Raw genomic sequence first — 17,152 nt, 5'->3', positions numbered from 1 at the left:
TGGTTTTTCGATTTTTCATTCAAGTTCTTAAAAAAAAAAAAAAAAAGAGAGAGAGAGAGAGAGAGAGAGACTTGTCAGCCATAATAGATCTTTGGGAACCTCAACACAGATGAATTCTAAGAATAATTGCAGTGCAACATTATTGTGAAGTAGAAACCACATGTTTAAATATTGTCTGAAACATGCCAGGTGTCAGCATATGGAAATAGTCTAATCATCAAATGTTAAGAAATTGATCACATAGAATATTTTAAAGGCTTTTAGAAGTTTAATGGTGAAATTATTTTTGTTTCCGCCAGATTATGGGAGTATGAAGAAATACTAAGAACCTTAATTCTGCTAGTATTATGTATTAAGTTAATCACACCTTCCTGTCAAAGCTTGAGAGAATTGATTTGAGCACAATCCATGCACTTATATCCACATGCTTTTAGGATGAAGTCAACATTTCTAAACATTCTGCATCTTTATTAAATACCTGGCAGATAAATGCATTTTAAGCATTTTAATTTTTATGTGGAACAAAAGGTGAGAAAATAGTAAATAATACATTCTCTTGGAGCACTCTTTTTTTCCCCTGTACTTCAGTATTGGCTGCCTGATTTTCAGACTCAAATAAAGGCAAAAATTCAAAAGCCAGCTTCAAGCCTCACTTAATTTTGAAGGAAAACTGTCATTTGACTCCAGCTTTTCTCAGAACTGGGCTCCAGTCCAAGCTTGCTTGTAAATCCTGTAATGCTTGCAGGCTGAACTTGAGTTGTGTATCACAGATCTGTCTTCCCATGAATGCCACAGAGGTAGCCCTTTCTGAGCTCCATGTTCCAGCTCTGGCTGCTTCTCATACCTCAGCTAGCTTGTTTGGAGTTGATCTGGATATTTCTCCTCCTTGTTGCAACTGCACATAGACAGCCTTTCTCTTCTTCTTTATCCCTGAGTTTCAGTGAGCTCCTCTGAGGCATTCACTTGCACCTAGGTGGAGTTCATTGCAGGGTTAGCACCTTGCAGGGAGTCTTGTTATACAATTGCAAATAGCACAGCAGATTTGATGCCTCAAATACTGCCATATTAAAAATAGCTATATTTTCCCTAGCATTGCATCTTTTCCACATTTGAGCTATCATTAGTACTAGTACTAATTAGCATTAGTACTGTTGAAACAGACACAATCCGGACGTTACCATGCTAGTTGGGGTGCCAACCCACCCATGCCATGCGTTGCACTGTTGCATTGCTAGCCATGTGTTATTGTTAGAACTGTGAGTGAGTAGCAATAGTTATTGCTTTAAACAGCTCTGTAAGTGATGGATGCAGCATCACAAATGGGCTTATACAAAATTATACCAGTAATGAAAAACATATTCCTGTGTAACCCTATGCATTTATGTTTATTATGTTATCATTCTTTGATATTTGTCTCCTGTACTTTATATTGAAAATGTCTGAGTGAGAGTGGCCTTCCCATGTGGGCTTGCACAGTCATTTGCACTCTCTCAGCCCTGACCAAGTGTGCACCCTTTTGTGCACGCCCACTTAAGTGCAGGGACTACAGAGCACAGCTTTCCCAGCTCAGTGACCATGGCTTGGTGAGCAGTGTATGGGGAAGCTCAGCTGGGAATTGAACATGAGCACTTTCCTGTCGAGCACAGATGATGTGGGTGAATGCTGTATCCTTCAGTAAGGAAAGGGGCCATTTGGGGCATTTCCACCCCTTCTTCTGATCGGGTGAGGCTGGAGTGTTAATTCAGGTTCCCGCTGCACTTGGGAACAGAGGCTATCAGTGCCTCTACACCCCGCTGGAAAGCGGAGGTGCTCAGCTGGGCAGCTGTAGCTGTGTCTGAAGCGTTGCTACGTATGGTGCAAAGCTGTAAGGTGTGTAGATACATATAAAGCTGGACTATAAATATTCTTCAGGCTGTTTTGAGTTTGCAGGCTGCAGTACTGTTTTAGAAATTGCTATTTTGGACTTGCATCCAAACCCTAAATCCTACGTACCTACAGGTAGGTGGAAGGTGAAGACTACTGGGAGCTCTTCCCACTAGCTCTGAAGTGCCAGCTCCAATCCAGAAACAAAGTAGATGAGTGACTGCATGGTTTACAGACTGCAACTGAAATATTGTGCTGGCCTGGAGCCTGGGCACAGCGAACACTCAATTCTCCATTTCTGGATGGCAGCTTTAGTACTTCTGCCACTTTTAAACTAGAGATGAGAACTTTTCTGTTTTATAGAGATTGTTGTGAATTAAAACATTCGAGATTCTGCTACCGTGAGATACAATGCACGTGAAAACAATACGAATACCGGGTCTGCTCTTTCATTTCCACCTGTTGGACTAATTACCAAAAGTGCAAAAAGAAAGAAGACTAAAGAAAATCAAAACAGTCGCTGAACTTTCAATTGCTTTACTAAAAGAAATATCTCCCCGGGTTTCTCCATTTACATGGAGCGTGTAGAGTTGCCACAGAGACTGGTGTACCCGAGCACGGGTGAAATAAAGGAGGGCAGAAGAAACCGGTGCTCTGAACTGTCGGAGGGCTCTGGAGATAAAACAGCTCGGTGAGAAGTGCGCCGGGGGGTACCCGGTCCCGGGGGTGCTGCGGGGACGCGCCGGGACCCCCCGGAGGCTCCTCGGAGCGCTCCTACTGCCATACGGGGAAAAAAGCGGCTCTTATATACATACAGACACGTATATACATCCCCATATAGACGAGCACACCCCGGCTGGGTGTGCTGCGGGGCTGCGCGCGGCCAATGCTCTAGCCGGAGGAGGGGAGAGGGGATTAAAATAAGGCACGAAGCGGTTTTAAAAATAGCCTGGGGGAGGTGCAGCACGCAGCCCTGGCCCGGCCCGGAGTTCCTCGGCTGCCTTGCAAGGAGCGCGGCCCCCCCCAGGGCCCGCCGCCCGCCCCCGCTCCCCCGCGGCCGGCAGCGAAGGCAGGAGCCGGGAGGAAGCCGCCCGCCGCCAACTCTTTCCCCGTTTTTCCTCCTCTCCCTTCTTCAGGAGCCCCCACCCCGCCTTCCCCCTCCTCTGCTGCTGCTGCTGCTGCTGCTCTGCAATCGGGGATAAATCAGGGCCGGGCACAGGCGCGCACGCAGGGAGTGAGCGGGGCTCCGTTACAAAAGTAGCCCTGATGGCGGCGGATCAGAGGAAGCTGGAGCTGCTGCTGGAGTAGCGGAGAGTAGAGTATCTCCCTCTCTCGCTCCTCTATTTCTTCTCTTCCCCCTCTCCACCCACAGCTCTCCATCGTTTCTCCTCCTCCTTTCCCACCCGCTTCTTCTGCGCCTCCTGCCAGGGGGCGGGGGGGGAGGGAGGGGAGCGGAGGAGGCTTTAAAAAACAACAGCCCCCCCACGCCGCACGCACAATAATTGAATTTATTATTATTACCGTCTCGCCGACTTGGGGAAAAGGAGGAGGAGGAGGTTGGGGTGTGTGTGTGGGGGGATCGATCTTCGATCAGGAAGATGGCTGCTGGCTGGCTGCTGGTCTTTAGCCTGACACTTTTCCAGTCCCTGGTGATGAACCACTCCTCGGAGGGACCCTTCCCTTCGCCCACCACGTAAGTCCCCGACGGGTGGGCGAGAGGGGCGAGGGGCAGCAGCTGGGGCTCCCCGGGAGCCGGGGAGAGCGCGGCTGGGGCGAGAGCACAAAAGGCGCTCCCCGGGCAATAAAAGTAAGTGTGGCTGGGGAGCGGCGGAGTGGTGAAACGGCAAGGTTTCGGCTGCCGTGGCTTGAGCAAGAGGGGCCGAAAGGAGGGGACGGTGCCCCGGTGAGAGCGGATTCCCCCGAGTCCCCCTCCCGGTGCGCATGGCCCCGGCGGCGAGCTGCGCCCGCAGGAAAGTTTCCACTCCCGGGCAGCTCGCCCCTCTCCTTCCGAAAGGGCTTATTTCTGGCAGGAATATCGGAAAAAAAAATAATAATAGCCATCACTTGAGCGATTTAATTCACGTTAGAGGCAGGGAGAGGTTTTCGTGCCGTCCTGAGGCAGGACGGCAGTGCCCGAGGTGTGGGCGCGGGCGAAGCTCGCTCCCAGTGGGATGGGTGCCAGGGCGCACCGCGACTATTTTGACAGCTCCGGGGTTTGTTTTATCCATGTGTTTGTTCGGGTGCTTTCGTGTGTGCGCACGCATGTGCAAAAGGCGATCTTTTTTAGCTAGCTGAAAGCAAGTAAAGAAGTGTTTTCCTACACGTCCTCGAGTGTCGGCCTTACAAGGCGTTGCATGTCAAAATTCACCTTGGAGAGAGCCTGTGGATACTCGGGGCAGGCGGCTTTGTTTTGGCATGGATGTGAGACAGAAATCTTTAAGCCACCGCATACACACCAGCGTGAAACAGTTGCCCAGAGCAGTGCAAGGATCACACAAGAAGGGCGAGCAATAAAAGAAATGGCAAAAATAATCCAATGCATCATATTTGAGATATTTGTATATATACAAACACTATGGTCTAATGACCATGTTTTCTTCCTTTCCCCCTTTCTTTCTGCCTTTATTTATTTATTTATTTTTAAGCACTTAGTCCCTGAATCTGGGTTAAAGCTATCAGTAGGTAACTTTTAAGTGGATGACTCACTTTAATGCTTTTTACCCAAGAAAAATAGTGCTGATGATACTCTTCCCTATTGTTTAACGCTGGGTGGAATTTATTGCCCTTGTTCATTCTGTGCAGAAGGATGAGTATACAGCAATTACCAGCAATGCATTTTCACCAATTAGTACTGCTGGTAGGTTGTTATAATTGGATTCAGTTCTGAGTATCGGCTCCATTATGAAAGACTCAAAGGGATGTTCCTCACACTGTTAAATGAAAAAAAGGAATACAAAGATAAGTGTAAAATAACCACTTAATATCTTCTAAGTTGAGTGCATATTGCCTTTCATTGAAAGGAAAATTATCTTTAAAATATTCTGGTGTTGCAGTTTTAAAGGCGTACCATGTAAAAGCAAGAGTGACAAAATACAAAGCTTGGGCTTTTTAAATCAGTGCTTTCCTTGTGCTTGAGCTCCTGTGTTTAACTGTTTCTTTTTGAACTGATGAAGTATATCATACACAACTAATCACACTTTATCTTCTACTTAGATTTACTTAATTTTAAGAGAGAGAGGTATGGAACCTAGGGAAGTAGAAAGAAGCCTATATTAAAAGGTCATATAAATTCAAATAGAAGTCTAGATCACTTTTTAGTATAATGTTACGTGATATTTCTTTAAAATTATTTTCACTCCTGTCCATGTTTGCCACTTCCCTTAGAATTTACCTTTACTGCCACTATTATAACAGAAATTGTTAACAGGGAAACAGACTATATAATGGAACTTTAATTATAAGCTAAATCTGTGAATAAGTAACTCAGAATATGGACAATAGTATTTCCATATCCTTCATAATCTACTTACTGTTAACTTTATTTTTTCTCATTATTATTCCATTGAAATGTTGCAGAAATGATCTATAGTGCTTATCCATCCTTCATAGTAACGTTTCTCCTTTGAAATTAAATCAAAGTGCAAATAAGGCTTGGCTCATTTAGGAGACAGCACAACAGGTTGATGGAGGGAGAGCTGCTTTGCAAAACGTAATGATGTAACAGGTGAAAGAGAAATTTTTTGGAATCTCTTTTAAGACTTCACAGTTAGTGGTGTTTTGTTTCCTACTACAGATTACAAATGGAGAAAAACAAAGAAATGTGGCAGAAATAGGAATGCTCTTAATTTGAAGTATTTTATATTCTAAGAATATTAAAAATAGGAGAAAAAAAAAAAAGAGAATGAAGGAAAGAAAATATATTAATAATTGAAGAACTGAAGATTAGCTGACACTGTGTTCTGAGAGAACTGCCTTTTCCCATTATTTTCAGTCTATTTTTCTTTTTGTTGAAAAGTTGCTCTGAGGAAACAGCTTTGCCCAGCTGTTGTATGAAAAATGTGCATATTCAAGGCTGTATAGTTTGTGATCTCATCAGCAACTCATTACTGTACAATCACTTTTCCTTCAGTCATCTGTTCCTTCTGTATCAGTAAATATTTTTAACATGTGCTTTTACTGAAACATTCATAAGTGTGTATCACCAATACAGTAGTGCACAACTATGACATATTTTTTTAGCAAAAAATGCTGAAGGTTTAAGCTATGCCAGTTTGATAGAATCTCAGTCATTTGATTCATCTTCCTTCACTGACACGGCAAAAAGACTTTGATATATTTACCTGGCAACGTACACAGAATTTTGAGTGAAGGTGTGTGCTGTATGAAATGGGAGCCTTAATTCTCACTGAAAATATGAGCAGGTGGCATAAGCACATTTGTTGCTTCCTGTGTTTGAATATTTCACTGCAAATATTGGCGTCTTCCCATAATTAACATTTTAGGTATAGTGGCAATTATGTCTTGATCTTTAGATGTCAGGCTTATCTACTGATCAATATATATAGGAGGTTTTATTGAAATGCAAGATTTTCATTGTATTATGTATTAGGGATATATTATATGTTAGCAGAGAATATCAAGCTCTTACTTTTAAGGTAGAAAGTCCAAATACTTTAATTATACTTGCAGCAGTGCAGATATTTTGAACTTATATGAAATATTGGTGTATGCGGTTCTCCTGTCCGTATAGCCATGCTAATGCTAACACTGTACACCATGCACTTCTTTCTTCTTTTCTAACCTTATCCATTTCTTTATCATCTATATTTATGCAGATTTAAGAAAATCTGCATAAATTGTTAAGAAAATACGTAAATGTACATTGCCTGGTAAAGGTAGCATAGGGCTCTCTTTATTATTGTTCTGTTATCTCTCCTGCATGAAAACAGATAGTCTTAAGTTTAAAAAATGGTTTAAAAATGTTGTAATTCTTAAGAAGACTTTTGACATGGTATGTCTTACCAGTGTTGATCTTTCTAATGATAAAGAGCAACATTTGATATAGAGATGTACCTACTGCTTCCAGATAAGTCTGGCTATTCTGATAAAAAAAAAAAAATAAAAAAAAAAATAAAATTAAAACCAGGTATTTTGATTTTGAAAAATCCAGGGCTGAAACCTTTCAATATTAATAGTACTATTTCTGCAATTACATCATTCTTAATATCTCTTTTTATTTTATCTTCTCTGATTTTCATCCCCTACTCTTTTTTTTTTTTTTTTTTTTTTCCTGTATCTTCTACACTTCTTCCCTCTCACTCATCTTTTTCCATATGTTTGGATATTTGAGTAGAGAATAAATTACACATTATATTCAAGACAGATCTGCTACTTAGATTAATTGGTGTCAAACATCTAAGGATAGAAATAATATGCAGAGGATGAAATAATATACATGCAAACATACATATATGTATGTATGCAGGCATGAAAACCAGAGGCAATTTTAGAAAAGAAGTTGTATATTCCCTTTTCTTATTTGCGTGAATCATCCTTACTGTTTTGGTGTCATTAGGACAAGTCGGGGAAGTCTGTATGACTCATATGAATTAGGGCTTGCACAACTGTGATGTTCATATTTTTGGTTTGTGCACATGGACCTAACAAGTGTTGGTCTTGGTGAGAATGTTGCTGGGCTCAGTACGTAGCGTCTCTTTCTATACAAAATCAGTGACTGAATCAGTGTTCTTTTCATCTGTTTCTACTGCAATACTTAGGGATTTTGACACCTCTTACATACATACAATCTCATTTTTTAGCATGAAATCTGTGAAAATTTACTGCTGATGCTAATTAGGAAAGGCAGTTGCATTAATAGATTGTACAATATCAGGCTCCTTAGTATTTGAAAACTGTATTTTCCAGTCTATTTAAAAATCTTCATTATCAGGAAAAGGAAATCTTCTGAAGTATACCTTCCTATCAGTGAATTGGAAAGAAAGCCAAAAGATGTATCTACTTAGAGCCAGGGAAATGCAGTATCGCCTCTTAGTATTTTCTCAGCAGCACATCTGAATGCTGAGCATTACGCAAGATGCATAAAACCACAGATATTTTTAAAAGTATCACTCCAGTCAGTTCTTCTAGTAGAAACATACTTAAAGATCAGTGCAGAACAGCTTGTTGATTGGTGTTGTTTTATTTTTGTGAGTGTCTCTGCACATGTGGTGGTGATAAATGCAAATTATTTGGATCCACAAAGCATTTTTCTGTTTCACATATTTTATGATGTAAATTGTGAATGGGTATTTTTTATTATTCTTTTTGTTTGTTTGTTTGTTTTTATGCTAAATTCTTTCTGTTTTCCTCCTGGATGTTTATGCTGGGGCCTTAAAACAGGCATATTCTATAAATCTGCATTTTATTAGGTATGAAAATTCAGCTGAAAACATCAAAATAGACACTGATCATAAGAGATGAAATTTCATTGAAATAAATCAGTGTTGTAGAGGTTCTTGCCATCTTTCATTTTGCAGTGATGCTATTTTCAGAACTGTATTGCTCATACCCTGCAAAATGATTTTATCCAAGAATTCAGCTGCTAGAGAGCTGGAGCTTGGCAGCGCATTAGTCTGAAATGTATTCATTGTTAAATAGAAGGCCTGTTGTACAGATCTTAAAAAATATTTATCTAGCAGAGCATTTTAAATTGATGGAAGCATGGTCAAATTATTATTACTTTAATCTTTTGTAACAAAGAAACAAAATAGTCCGTGATTGTCCACTGATAACTGTGATCTGACATGCTTATGCTTTTATTCTTTACTCTTCCCTTCTTTGAGAATCCTTTACCCAAGGTAGTATTATCTTCCAGACCGATGTTTGACTTAAACCTCTGTTAGATAGGGGTTGCAGTTTAGGAGCATTTTAGTAGGTTAAGAGAAAAATGGCTCACTCTTTTTGTTGTTGAACGTAGTAGAAGCAGAATTGGGCCCCAGACTGTTTTGTACCTTTTTCGCAGTAGTACAAGAGCTTTTGATCCCTGTATGCTTGGGATACATGTTGTGCCTAGAGTGTTTATAAAGATTGTGGTGGCAAATACTAGTATTATGGACTACAGAAAATGTTGTTTTCTAGTGCCTTGTTAAAACATCTACCTTAGCAGAAGGAAAGATTTACCAGAACATAACACTGGAATAAAATTGTTGTACCATAACTATAATTTGGTGAATGCGGATGTCATACTTTTGTACGTGCTGAATCAGGCTTCTTGTTAGAAAGAAAGAAAACTCGGTGTTCTCAGCATTCAGGTAAAACGTATCTAGCATCTTGAAAATGCACAGAACTTTTAAAAAAATAATAATCAACTACAAAATGATAACTGTGTTTCTTTCACATCCCCTAATCTCTGCTTTTGTCACTCTTACCCTGCTCCTGCATGAGATTTTCCCTTCCATCTCCAGGTGTTGAAAGATAGGTATTAATGAATACTGAAATGATTCACATTTGAGGTTACAGCTCTGATTTATTTGTCTTGTTGCATCTATTAAATAGCCTGATCCTGTTCACTTTTCTCAAAGTGTATTGATTAATGCTGTGTTTTTAGGACCAGACCAATAGCTACATTTTGCAGCAGTTATGCCATTGCTTGCTATAGCAAACTGGTTATTGCCATTATATAGTGGCATGATTCTTCTTTCACTCTGGATTTACAGTAATAAAAGAGAACTGAAGCCAATATTGCTTGAAGGATATGACTTTTATACCAAGCAGTACGGCATAATACAACAAGTAGTGATTCAGGATGGCTCGCATGTAAGGTATATGCAACACTGGTAGTGAAGAGTACCACTCTCAGCTCAGTTTATTGCTGGGTGTTGCTTATGTGCTGGATATTCTCATTTAGGGCCAGGCTATCCTGCTGAAATTAAAAAGTGACATTGATAGTCCTAGAAAAAAAATCATTGTAAGAATGAAGATTATCAGAATATGCCTCAGCACTTTTTAATAGCTAAAAATTAACGATGCATGCCTGTAGCCATGCAGTTCAGGAGGGATTTGTCTCATCCATCTCCAGTGCTTCCCAAATTATTTATTGACATACTCTTCTTCTCAGCAAACTCAACTGTTCAGATCCTCATTCCTCCCAGCCTTAGTAAGTTTTCAGCCTGGAATGTAAAATACGCCCTCTCTTTCACCAGCACCTTGTGAGAAGAGGGCAGCTTACTGTTGGGTTATGTTACACCAGGGGTGTTAGGGAAAAGACTGCCTTCATTCTCATCTGTTCCTCCCCATGCTACCTTTCTCTGTGCACCAACAGCAAATAGATGACAAAGACAGGAAGCTGAATCTTTCCTCCTTGTATAATTTCTGCGATTTATTTACAAAGATTCTAACAAGTTTATGAAAGAGATTGACATTTTTTTGCATCAACAAATCAGCAAGCTTTTGCAGTTAATTACAGTAATTCAAAATCACTTTTTTTTTTTTTTTTTTTTTTTTAATCTGAGGCAGGCCTGAAATACCCATAGAATATGAATATGAAGTTATAATATTGCTGACTATTAAAAAAAAATGTTTTATTATATTTTTCAGCTTTTTTTTTTTTTTTTTTAATTACATTCTCAATCCTTCTCATTTGAGTGTTTGTCTGGAAAAGAGCTATAATCTGACTTTGTAACAGATATTCTACATAGTAATTTAAGCATTTTTTTTAAATTTCCCCTGTTTCTGTAGAGCCATGAATATGGAACCAGGCATTCAGCAAAAACTTTTATTTATTTATTATTATTATTTTTTTAAATAGTCTTATGGATCATCTGGGGTAATCATCTTGCATAGCAATCATTTGCTTTAGCATAGAGGTATATATTTGATCAGGAATCTTTCTTTCAGCTCTCTTCCATATTGAATTGTGAAGCAGATAATAACATGAATGTGTTGCTGAATTCAGAATTTATTTTTCGGAGTGATCAAATGATAAATTATGTTATATTTTATTTAAAGGAGAAAAGCAGAACTCAGTTCATCCAAAGAATTTCATACCTCAGGTGTTTCTGTCTCCTGTGCCTTTTTGCAGATCACCACTAGGCTGGTCTAAAGGCTTAAAAACATTCCCCAGCCATATAGTCTCTACCTCTCTTATCTTTGCTGGGATTTTAAAAATATTTTGCAAAGCATGGACTAAATCTTTAAAGTAGGCATATAAATACAGTTATGAAAGTTTTATGGGTAGGGTTGCAGGACTAAGGCCTAAATGAAGGCATGTCAGTGTCACTTTTAATATCATGATGCGTTTTTCTTTCTGCACTAAAGCAGCCATAAACAAACTAGTGAAGGGAAATTTTCTTTGTTCTTAGAATGAGGAAAAAAATGCTACACCTGGCTTGTACTGACTCTTGATGATGAAACCTTTTCCATAGGAGGAAAGTGAGTCCTAGGGTATGTTTTGTTGAAGATGACGAAGTGAAACAGTTTGCACTCTGAGCTAGAAGGATCATTGTTTTTAGTATTGCAGGAAGGAGCAGAGTCATAAAGTGAAAATGACCAGAAGTATGAATTACAGTATTTCAGAGGTCTGACTGTGCTTTTAGGCAAACCAGGTCTACAAATATGGCACGAGTGGCAGGCTCCAAGGAATCAACCTTGTTTGGATGCAAAAATTCTCTCTTTGGATTCAAATTTTTCTAACAGCCATGACACAGCAATTTGCAGAAACACATAACTATTTATATCAGCTCAGTTAAGGCTTTCACTGTTTTTAACCTGGTGTTATGGGTAACAATTTACTCCTGCACATATAGATCCAATATCCCATTAAACTTTTCAAATCGTTAGGGAGTAAGTTCAACATTCCATTAAAACACAGGTTTTGATTTATGGTATTCTGCTGTGGACTAGTGGAAAAATGGTTTATTTTGTAAATGGTTGAATGGACCCTCACAGTAATCATTTCCCCCAGTGTGTATTTGAATAGTCCATTTAGCTGATATGTTGTATGGATCCTAAATGTAGCCTTATCTTCAAAGAAAATGCTCTTAAATTGGTGAGTGCTCTGCCCTATGAGATATGTTGGTAAAGTGTTCTGTGAGTTTAGTCAAGGTATACACTAGCTTCCTGTGCAGATATCAATGTAGATATTGCTTTTTGCAGAATATGGTTTATTTCTTTTCATATATTAAATTAGAATAAAATATGTATAATAGTATATTTTTTTCAATAATTGCTTAGAACACTCCTTCAGATGTTATTGAATGTTCGTATTTGCTGTTAGTCTTATATGTAGTTTCATTGTTTTTTACATATGGATGCAACAAGTTCATCATATTTTTTTCAAAGACAGCTTAAAATAAAGAGAATACATACATGTATAATAATTCCTGGCAAAAGAAGGTGGAAATTGAGTGTATTGAGCAAAGAGTTTTGTTGCACCATGATCTTCAGTAGGAAGTTCTCCTCTAGAATGTATGCAGCTGTTTGCGTATTCTGTAATGCAGCAAGTATTACTTGATCTGAGCCCTCTGTCATAACTAAATTCAGTGGTGACTAGTGTATATATGTATATTATATATATATATATATTTGCTATATATATATATAATAGAAATAAAATTATTGTAAATATTGTAAATAAAGTAAAAGGTTTTTAAATTTATGTTTTCTGTGATGTACATCCTGAATTGTATGTATCCTGGCTGAGGATATTATTATTATAGTTCCCTCTCCATAATTTCCATTATTATCTGCTTCTCATTATCTGCCTTGCGTTTTGGACCTTAGTTTCTTCCACATTGATTTCTCTCATCAGTAAAATAAGAGGCTGAGGCATCTTACCATTTAGTCAGGCGAGGGTTTATTGTCAAGATTAATTTGTTAGCTAATGCCTCCAAAGCCCTCTGTAGTTGAAAAGTGTTAAGTTGTTAAGGCTTGTTTATTAAGATGGTTTTTTTTTTTTTTTTTTGCTTTATTCCCACCTTGACTCAGATACTTGCATGACTAAACCTTTCCTGGGTGGAACTTGAAATCTGGAGAGTTAGAAGAAGTTAATCCCCATGATCTCTACTTCTTGGATGCACACAGATTGTAAAACATAAGCTTACCAGCATTTTAGGAACTACCAGGAGTCAGCAAAAATCTGCAGACAGTATCATGAAAAAAAGCCAGCACATCTGACTCATGCCAATGCTGTGTGTTAGCTGCGTTCCTGTGCCACATTGCACAGCATTTTTCTTGATGTTGAAATCATTTGGAGCTATAGATACCTGGATTATCTGAAATGTGAACTGTGAATATTTCTTATTTTCTAGTTAAAATAGAGGCAATAGGTGGTTACAATAACAGCCAAAATAACTTGTGTCACTTGGGTTCATTAACCTGATTCCACTTCTTTTCAAGAAGTTTGTTACTGTTTTTATTCCTTCTGTTCCCATTTCTGAAATGGGAATGGTACCCCATTGCCACCCTGCTTGAACAAGCGTGTTGCATATTGTAAGTTGTCCTGCTTTCTGTGAGAAGGATGTTCACAGAAGTACATAAGCTGTTTAGGGGGTCTGGCATCAACTTATTCCCATTTATGGACTAGTAGCATGCCTAACATAGTCACTAATGATCACTAATTATCTGAAAAGGATGGAGGCTGCTCAGATTTCAAGTAGTTTGAGTAGTTGAAGTAACATAGTTTTCATAGCAATTGTTTTGATTGGCCTAGTAACAGTTACAACAAAAGTAATAGTTATAACAGAAGTGCAGTCCTTACTATTTTATTTTATTTTATTTTATTTTAAAAACTACCTTTCCTACTTTGACTACCTTTCCTACCTTCTGGATTAGACTTTCATCTTTTCTGAAGATATTTTAGATATTGTAGGTAGGTATATAAGCTAATAGAGAGGATTGCTAATACAAGCTGGAACATGTCTTAAAGAGATTTCACTATACAATACACGTGGGGAAAAGCTTTGAAGTAACTGAAAGCAAAACCTGGTTCTTGTAGTCACTTCTGACTGATTAGAAATACACAAAGGATTAATTGGTTTGTTGCATGACTAAGAGTATGTCTCAGGATATACTCTGAATGTCTTTAGAAACGGTTAGATACCCTATTTCATCTTTCCTTGTGCCAGTGTAATTTCAGCAAAATGTGTATCAGTCCTGTATCATTTAAATCCTAGGTGCAGGGATGAACCCACATAAAACAGTTTCTGATTAAACACATACAGGTTTCATGCCCACAGAATGAGTCATCACTGTCAAGGCCTGATTGTAAAAATTATATAAAATAAAATGTAATACATGATTGTATTAGGCTATACAGAGGGGAATAGTAAGATATTGCAAAGAAGCCATGCATGATATCAGATGTGGTCATTTGTCTTCCTTTTAAATGATAAACTCTGACAGCACTTCATTGTCTGTGCCCCACTGAGCAAGTGTCCATGTAAAAAAGAACTTAGTGTGCCAGAAGGCACTGAAAAATGTTCTCAGAGGTTAGGAACAAACACAATTTTATATACATATGGAATTGTAAGGAAGAAATTTTCTTTTTTTAAAATACTGCAGCATCTAGTAATATTCAGGATACTTGTAAGCGTAGTAACATTTCTTACTTGTAAGAAGTAATTTATTTTAACCCCCCACAACTGATTAATTTGTTCACCTTCAGGTATGAAATCTTGATTTTCAGGTAATTAGCTTTAAAATCACTAAGAAACCAAAAGAATTCCTTCCTCTTCCCCCCTGCCCCCCCCCTTTTTTTTTCTTTTTCTCAATGAAGCTTGGTTTAATCTGAAAAGTGATGCTGTCTCTTTGTCTCTTTACAGGGCCATGAGACCCCAATTCTGATGTGTTAGCTTCTTTCTTATTAACAGTATTTGATATCTTTACTCCTCTGCTATGTAAGTGTTACTAATCTAGATGCACTCTCCTAGTCTGCAAAATTGAGATTAAAAGCACCCGTCACTTTCTTGCTTAGATGGTGAGAGACACAGTTAACAAATGGTCATAAATAATATCATAGTAGATGTATAGAATAATACTTAGACTGCAGATATTTTGCTGCTAGTGATTTTGCTTTGCATAACTCCATTTATTCATAGAATAAGCTAATTCTATGGCCTGCAAGGTAGTTTTGCATGAAAATGCTCAGTTATTCTTATAGATTTCCATGCTTCAACAAAGACATTATGTATTGAATTATGATGCTTTCAGCTTGGCAAGCACAGGTTAAACATCAGTGATTAAATATTTGGTTCTACGTATCTAATTACCTGGGGCTCTATTTCTTTCTAGTGAATAGATTCTACTCCACAATTGTCCCATTATTCTCCATGGGATGAATCTGTTTATAGATAGAAATGCTAATCATTTTTATTTATTTATTTATTTATTTATTTTAATCTAGGTTAAAAGTAAATTATAAGGTTGTAAAGCTAAACATTTGATAATTAGGAAATGTATGATATTGAAATTGGCCTTAATTTGTCTTCCTTCTACATCTTCATTGTGATCCACTTTTCAGTTACAGAATCAACCATTATTTTTTCAACTGGAAACTCATTTTATTGAGCATATGAAATAGAAATAGACTCACAAGGACAGAAATATGCTTACAGTGCGCTTGCATATTACAATGGAGATGTATACTTATTTTACTTATTATACCCGACTTTACAGCTTTTATGATTTCAACTTAATAAGAGGTGTTTTATTTTATTTATTTATTTATTTTTTCCTTCCCTGTAGCTAATTATTCAAAATGTAACTCCTACATAAGACAAACAAGACAGGTGGAGTTCACTGATAATTTTGGTAAAGCTGCAAAGGACATACCTTGTCTCTGGCAAGGAAAAGCTAGTAATAGCTTCCACTGCAGGGAGAGCTTGCAGAAGCATCTACCTCAGAACTGGAAGTCAGGTATTAAACAAAAGCTATATTTTGAACCCAAAAGCTAAGGTAAACATACCTTAAGCAAATAGATGTTTTTGAGATATATTTAGATGTTTTGTGTTGCTAGAATATTGTTTCATTGCAGGAAGAGAACTATCTGGCTGATCCTGTGTTTTTTATGTTGTGTGACTTCAGTAATGGGTTCATTCCTTCACTAGGCAGGAATTATTTCATAGCTGGGATTTTTCCTGCAAATTAACAGGAAATGTCAGCAGTATACCACTAAAATGCCCCTAGCATTTTTGGTTACCTAATGGTGCAGGAAACTCATGCTTCTTGTGTGAGTGTTTAGCTCTACATTTGATCTTGGGATTATTTTGCGAGCAACCATGGCCAAATTTAAGAGATTTCACAAGTACCTGAATTTATATATTTGTGGTGTACCAGATCCAGCTGGTCATACATTAATATTTAATGGCATATGTGTGGGTAGAATTTAGTCAAGGATTTCTTAAAGACCAAATAGGCAACCTACAAACTGGAGATGTGCAAACTCATTCATTCAAAGATTGGTTAAAACGAAGTTGTTCGTATTTCCTACAGGGAAACATCCCTACAGTATCCACAAAGTAATAAAACAAGTTTGTTTCCTTTTAAACTTGCCACATCAGGAGTGGGGTTTAGTCCAAAATCTTTAAATAAATATATGATAAACAAATATAAACTGTAGGAGGCACACAGTTTAATTGTTGTTGTGAAATGGAGTTTCTAATTCAAGAGTAATTTAGATAGATTCTAGTCTGTGATTTGTTATTGTGTGATTTGACATGGACACACGCCATCCATGTGACATTTCTTTCACCTGAGAAAATTGGATAATGAACTAATGAAGGTTTTCTTGCCTGATAATACTGTCTGTTTTCAGAATGGAGCAATTACAGAGTCTTTTTAGCACTCGATGTCTATCTAAACAAAATCAATGCAAAAATAAGTGCAATTTAAGTGAAGTATTGTTATTTTACACTGTTTATGTAGTTCTCTGAGAGTCTGAAATGATGCAGTAAAAAAATTCTTTGGAGCTTTAAATTCAGTGTGTTTAATGACCACATGATCTTTTGGTTTAGGTCATTCACAACTGTTTGTGTGTATACAAATTTAATGTCTTATCGTTGCTACACTTACTTTTTCTAGAATAATACCTTATTCTATGTATCTTGATACTGGACTCGATTGGGATTCATGTGGCTTGAAAGGTGTAAATTGGGAACAGTTGGATTAAAGCTTCTCAAATATATATGTACAAAAAAATAAAACAGGAATTTCAGGGTCTGTTTTTTTTTTTTTTTTTTTTTCTCATCTTACTCAGTTTTCTCTTCCATATGTGAGTCCTTTAAAAGGGCAGAGA

The 17,152-nt window shown here is 37.8% G+C and overlaps 1 protein-coding gene across 14 annotated transcripts in view; it reads left to right on the top strand.

Annotated features, from left to right (window-relative positions):
* The first annotated feature begins 2,798 nt into the window (after window positions 1-2,798).
* CACNA2D1 (calcium voltage-gated channel auxiliary subunit alpha2delta 1) overlaps window positions 2,799-17,152 on the top strand; it is a 411,227-nt gene continuing 396,873 nt past the window's right edge. For 2 of the 14 annotated variants that reach the window (XM_068669925.1, XM_068669920.1), the window contains exon 1: window positions 2,817-3,556. In XM_068669925.1, coding sequence (XP_068526026.1) covers window positions 3,462-3,556 — 95 coding nt within the window. In that variant the 5' untranslated portion in view covers window positions 2,817-3,461. Of the gene's footprint in view, window positions 3,557-17,152 lie in introns of all 14 variants that reach the window. The other 12 variants (XM_068669921.1, XM_068669932.1, XM_068669927.1 and 9 more) reach the window with 8 other exon arrangements.

Source organism: Anas acuta, chromosome 1 (assembly GCF_963932015.1).
Source record: "Anas acuta chromosome 1, bAnaAcu1.1, whole genome shotgun sequence".
NCBI classification, from domain to species: Eukaryota; Metazoa; Chordata; class Aves; order Anseriformes; family Anatidae; genus Anas; species Anas acuta.
The sequence above is the reverse complement of the archived record's forward strand: the minus strand, read 5'-3'. Positions and strand labels throughout refer to the sequence as shown.